This window comes from Dama dama, chromosome X (assembly GCF_033118175.1).
Source record: "Dama dama isolate Ldn47 chromosome X, ASM3311817v1, whole genome shotgun sequence".
Classification (NCBI taxonomy): Eukaryota; Metazoa; Chordata; class Mammalia; order Artiodactyla; family Cervidae; genus Dama; species Dama dama.
In genome coordinates, this window is record NC_083714.1 from 123,205,014 (window position 1) to 123,211,013 (window position 6,000).

A 6,000-nucleotide genomic window follows, 5' to 3' on the forward strand; every position below is an offset into this window, starting at 1 on the left:
CCTCATCTTGCTTTCTGGGTCTTGGATTAAAGGCTCCTGGGGAAATTCCACATCCCTGCAAACTCTGGAGCCGTGCTTGCTCTGCAGTGCTACAGAGAATGAATGGGTCCTTTTCCCAGGAGTGATAGGAGATGGAGAAGCTACAGCCAAAGGCAGGAGTCCCAGGACAGGTGGTCATCCATCAGGGAAAAATGGTACATCAATCTATCTCATCAGCCAGGTGAAGTTTCTCACGTCATTTCTATTCTGATAGATTTACTTTCTACAGACAAGAGACTAGGCATGATATGGACAGCCCCTGGTCTTCAGAGGTTATCTCACATGGCCAATGCAGATGCTAATACTGTCACCAAATATTGTCTCTTTCATTTATCTATGGGTAATGTATAAGGGATACATATTTCTGGTTAAATGCATTTGGAATTCTTACTGCTCTGGCTACACATTCTGATTCAGTAGCTTGAGCACAAGGGCATTCTTTTTTATTACCCAGGACAAATTTTGAAGTGTTGAGAAAAACTCTGAAATAAAACATACAGGGTGGGGACTTTCCTAGTGGCCCAGTGGCTAGTACCCCAGGCTCTCACTGCAGGGGTCCCAGGTTCGATCCCTGGTCAGGTAAGTAGACCCCACGTGCCACAAATAAGATCCACCACAGCCAAATAAATAAATAAGAAAAAGGAAATTAAATGTCAAATATTAAAAGTACTTGTTTAAAAGAAAAGACATGGGTATGTCTCAGGACCGTGGAAAAAGAACAGTATGTATGCTACAGTAGTTTAGAGCAGGAGTCTAGTCCCAGCTCTTTCATTGACCGGCCTTAAGTATTTTGGCACAAAACCAAACTCTGACTCTATGAGCCTTGGGCTCTCCACTGTGAAGTGAGTTTTATAAACCCTGCCTTGTCAGACTGGTGGAATATATGTATTCATGGAAAGCATCTATCACAGCACCTGCCTCTGTTGTGAAATTACAGGCAATCGCAGTTATTATGATTAACTTGACCTCAGATGTTACATCAGCTGGGTTTCTTTTCTTTTTTTGCATCTATCAGATGTCACAAACTATCCAGCATTCTAACTGAAAGAAAAACAAAAATGACCCCACCTCTGCAATCAGCCAAAAGTCTGCTTAGCAATGAAACCAAAGTAATATATTCTCTCCACTTGCTCTTTACCCTGCTTCTTTCTTGCTCTTCTTGAGGTAGAGAGCATCTCAGCCTCTTCCACAGAATGACAGCTTCCCTGCAAACTATAATTGAATGGGCAGACTGGGAGTTTCCTTGACGAAACAGTGCCAGTACAGGCCTGAAAGACTTCTTTGAAGCAGATGCTCAATTAATGTTTGTGTAAAAGAAGAGCCACAAATAAATCATTTGCTATAATTTATATTCTCAAACATTCCTGAAAACCATAAGCAGATCCAAGGATATATCTTATACATTTACAAAAACGGAGACTATAACAGAGAGTAATGCAAACCAAAAATTGAAGAACTTTCAGCTCTCTCTCTATGTATCTATGTTCTGAGCTTCTATTAGTGTGGTGTCTTTCACATTTCTAAGGCTATTCTTATCCTAAAGTGATGTTATTCTCATCCGGGATCACAAAAGGGATTAGAGGATTTCCAATATGCATTTCCAAAAACAAAATTCCTACTCATGAATTTGACAAACAGCAAAGTGTGTGTGACCCATGTTATTCAAATACTTGTATCATCAACCTAAATACAACCTAAATCAACTTTTTCAGTTGAAAAAAGAAAGAACTGAAAACTGGGTGGGAGGGGGAAGTCAACAGGACCACAGGATGATGACAGGCTTTTCTGACCACAAAGTGAAGAACAGCCTTCAGACCACCCTAGGGGCGAGATGACTGGCTGGATGCGGCCCTGGTGTGGGCACTGGCCGAGACAGAAGGGCCAGCACTGGCTGCAGCAGAAATGCCAGGCATGGCTGAGGCAGGATGCTCAGCCTGGGCTGCAGCAGAAGGGCCATCCCAGACCGAGACAGAAATGCCTGCAGTATCCCAGACAGACGTGCCAGCCCAGCCCGAGGCAGAAGTGCCAACGCTGGCTACAGCTCTGGGGCTGGTGCTCTCTACTTCCTCTTCGGAAGACTCCTCAAAATGCTCCAGGAAGGTAGCAGGGACCGTATCATTGACCTTGGCCAAAAACTCCAGGACTTTCATCTTGTTGGATTCCATGAGTGCTTTCCGACCCCACAGGAACTCATAGCGAGGGGGATCACTGCCTGGCACCTGGCGGTACTCCACGTACTCTTCCCGCACCAGATCTTCTGTGAGGAACTTCCTGGTATCTCCAAAGATGAAGTGCCTTCTTCCATCATAGATGCCCAGAAAATTCAGGATCTTCCAGATCTTCTCCTCAGAGAGGCGGTGGCCATTCAAGTAGATGACACCCAGAAGAGGCATCAGAAGACCATTCTTCGGCAGCCCCCGGTCACCTCTCATAGACTCACTGTCGCTGAGATCTAGGTTGCTCACCAGGATATAGGAGTGACCATTGGGCCTGACTTCCTTCAGGACCAGGCCAAACACCATCTCTATGTGCTCAGAGGCTCTCCTGAGGATCTCAGGGAATTGCCCCCTGTACCTTTTATTGATTGCCTTCAGCATTTCTGACCTCTTAATGAGCTCCCTCCCCTTATACTTATACAGCATCTTCTGTAGCAACACCTCGACGTTCTTGGTCAGAGGATCTGTGTGAGAGCTCTCAGCAGCAGCTGAGGCCTGGGAGGAATTTTCACCTCCCTGACCTTGGCCCTCGGCACCTACACCAGCTCTTGAGCGTGCTGTGGCACCGACACGAGCTCTTGAGCGTGCTGCACCACAGACATCAGCTCTTGAGCGTGCTGCAGCACCGACATCAGCTCTTGAGCGTGCTGCACCACAGACATCAGCTCTTGAGCGTGCTGCAGCACTGACATCAGCTCTTGAGCTTGCTGCACCACAGACTTCAGCTCTTGAGCATGCTGCAGCACCGACATCAGCTCTTGAGCATGCTGCAGCACCGACATCAGCTCTTGAGTATACTGTAGCACCGACATCAGCTCTTGAGCGTGCTGCACCAAAGACAGCAGCTCTTGAGCGAGCTGTGGAACCGACACCATCTCTTGAGCGTGCTGCACCACAGACATCAGCTCTTGAGCGTGCTGCAGCACCGACATCAGCTCTTGCACATGCTGCACCACAGATATCAGCTCTTGAGCGTGCTGCAGCACCGACATCAGCTCTTGAGCGTGCTGCACCACAGACATCAGCTCTTGAGCGTGCTGCAGCACCGACATCAGCTCTTGAGCGTGCTGCACCACAGACATCAGCTCTTGAGCGTGCTGCACCACAGACATCAGCTCTTGAGCGTGCTGCACCACAGACATCAGCTCTTGAGAGTGCTGCAGCACCGACATCAGCTCTTGAGCGTGCTGCACCACAGACATCAGCTCTTGAGCGTGCTGCACCACAGACATCAGCTCTTGAGCGTGCTGCACCACAGACATCAGCTCTTGAGCGTGCTGCACCACAGACACCAAATCTTTTGGGTATAGCACCTGCGGCAGCACTGGTGGTGCCTTGGGCTCCCTGAGGCTCCTTCGGGGTGCCAGCACCTGAGGAGCTTGAGAGAGCACTCTCTAAATCAGGAGGGGACGAGGAGGTGGACTCTTCTCCCCCAGATGTGGTGGCTTGATCATGAAGACCCTGGGTCTCAGCCCGGGCCTGGTGATGTTTCTCATGACCACGGACCCTACTCTTCTGCCTACGGGGCATGATGGCCGTGGACAGGAACTACAGGCAGGAGTCTGGGTCAAAGGACAGGAGATTGGTGCACCTGGAGGATGGAGAATGAGGCGATGTGAGCAACTTAAAATGGGGAGATTCCACCTTGCCTTTATTAAAGGCCGCCTCTGCAGGTGTCCTTGAGGACACTGCCCGAGGAACCCACAAGGCTCCTGTTTCGTGCTCAGCTGTCCCCACAGAATCCCACAGAGGAGGAAGAGAGGCCTTCGATTTTCCCTCTGCATCCTCTCAGCCCTGCTTTGGATTTACCGGCATTGCGGTCCTCTCAGCTCATCTTTTATTACCATGTCAAGTCTTGGCGGAGCCTGGGCACCCGGCCTTCTGCTACTCTGATGCAGACAACTTTAGACCTCCACATCATCCAGAAGCCAAGTGAAGGGATATCTCAGGCCACTTCCCTCCCAGGGGATACCCAGTGCTGAGGGCTCAGTAGGGTTTTTTCCATCCTGAGTTCACTGGGATCACCATTCATGGTCCTTACCTTGGCTCCTTAAAACATTGGGCACCATTCTCCATTTGCTGACTGGTGGCTGTACCTTCAGACTAGACATTTCCCCTCCCCTAGACTTGGTATAAAGCGGTGAAGTAGATGCTCAACCTCACAGCCCTTCCCTGAGATTTCCTGGGCTCAAATCCAAGGGATGGGATAAGTGCACCGAGTACTCACTCAGGTTCCTCAATTGGGCTCCTGGCAGAGAAGCTCCTCTTTCTCCTGAATTGATGCCTGTGAGATAGTAAAAGCCAATCAGCTTGTGTCCCAACAGGAGGAAGTAAGATGACCTTATCTTACCAAACACAGTCTTCTAAGAACAGGTGCTATTACAGGCAGGTTAATGTCCCTGTGCTCCCACACAGGATCCCAATTCAAGGTCTATAATATCTTTTTGCTTCTCTTTTCTTCTCTCTCTCTTTTCATAATTAAATGTATTTACTGTTAATTGGAGGATAATTGCTTTACAGTATTGTTTTTGTTTCAGCCACACATCAATATGAATCAGCCATAGGTATACTGTATGTCCCCTCCCTCTTGAAGTTTCCTCCTACCTCCCAGCCCATCCCACTCCTCTAAGCTATCACAGAGCACCGGGTTTGAGCTCTCTGTGTGATACGACTAATTCCCACTGGTTATCTATTTTATGTATGGTAATGTGTGTGTTTTCAATGTTACTCTCTCAGTCTGTCCCTCCCTCTCTTTCCCCCAGTGTCCACAAGCCTGTTCTCTATGTCTGCAAATCCACTGCTGCCCTGCAAATAGGTTCATCAGTACCATCTTTCTAAAAGCCATTTATATATGTTAATATACAATATTGGCTTTCCTCTTTCTGCCTTAATTTACTCTGCATAGAAAATTAGGACTAAAATTACCACATGGAAAGTGGAGCTAAGATGGCGGAGGAATAGGACGGGGAGACCACTTTCTCACCTACAAATTCATTGAAAGTACATTTGAACGCTGAGCAAACTCCATAATAACTTCTGATCTCTAGCAAAGGACATCAGGTGCCCAGAAAAGCAGCCCATTGTCTTTGAAAGGCGGTTGGACATAATAGAAAAGATAAAAAGAGAGACAAAAGAGTTAGGGACGGGGACCCGTCTCGGGAAGGAAGTCTTAATAGAGGAAGTTCTAAACACCAGGAAACCCTCTCCCTTACAGGTATGGGGGAAGTTTTGGAGTCTCAGAGAGCAACCTAACTGGGAGGAAAAATAAATAAAACCCATGGATTACATGCCTAAAAGCAACTTTCAGCAGAAAAGTACCCCAGACGCTCGCATCCGCCACCAGCTAGTGGGGGCTGAACGGAGAGGAGCGGGAAGCACTGCTTATGGTAAGAACCGGGCCTGAATGCCCTGTGGGCAATCGGAAGGAGCTAACCTGAGATGGCAACTTAAACAGTGGGATAGCAAGAGAGAGAAAGAAAATTAACCTGCGATAAGCAGTAACTGAAGACACTGCCGGCTGTTGGCAGAACAAAGGAAGGACTGAGCAATTCTGGAGAAGAGCTAACTGGCTGTGGACTGGCCTGTCCCCCACCCGAGGCAGGAGGCAGAGGGGAGGGGAAAGGGGCAAACCTGGCCCCAGAGACAGCATCCCCTACCAAACTGCAAATAGGTTTCCAGTCTCTAACCAAAGACTTTCTGAGATTCTGGAGGGTTGACACCTGCTGGGAGGGTCGCAGCTAGAGAC

General features: G+C 48.3%; 1 protein-coding gene across 1 annotated transcript; it reads right to left on the reverse strand.

Moving 5' to 3' along the window:
* Positions 1–1,859: 1,859 nt before the first annotated feature.
* On the reverse strand, positions 1,860–3,785 carry LOC133051855 (melanoma-associated antigen B2-like). Its single transcript, XM_061136511.1, has 2 exons — positions 3,542–3,785; positions 1,860–2,830 (listed from the first exon to the last, which is right to left on the reverse strand). Exons 1-2 carry the CDS (start codon positions 3,783–3,785, stop codon positions 1,860–1,862), a joined length of 1,215 nt encoding a protein of 404 aa, XP_060992494.1.
* Between the last annotated feature and the right edge of the window lie 2,215 nt (positions 3,786–6,000).

Excerpts from the sequence above, each read along its gene's own strand:
- LOC133051855 (XM_061136511.1), bottom strand. The coding sequence starts at position 3,785 with ATGCCCCGTAGGCAGAAGAGTAGGGTCCGTGGTCATGAGAAACATCAC. Across the intron at positions 2,831-3,541 it reads ACCCAAAAGATTTGGTGTCT|CTCGTGTCGGTGCCACAGCA; the intron begins GTGGTGCAGCAC and ends CACGCTCAAGAG.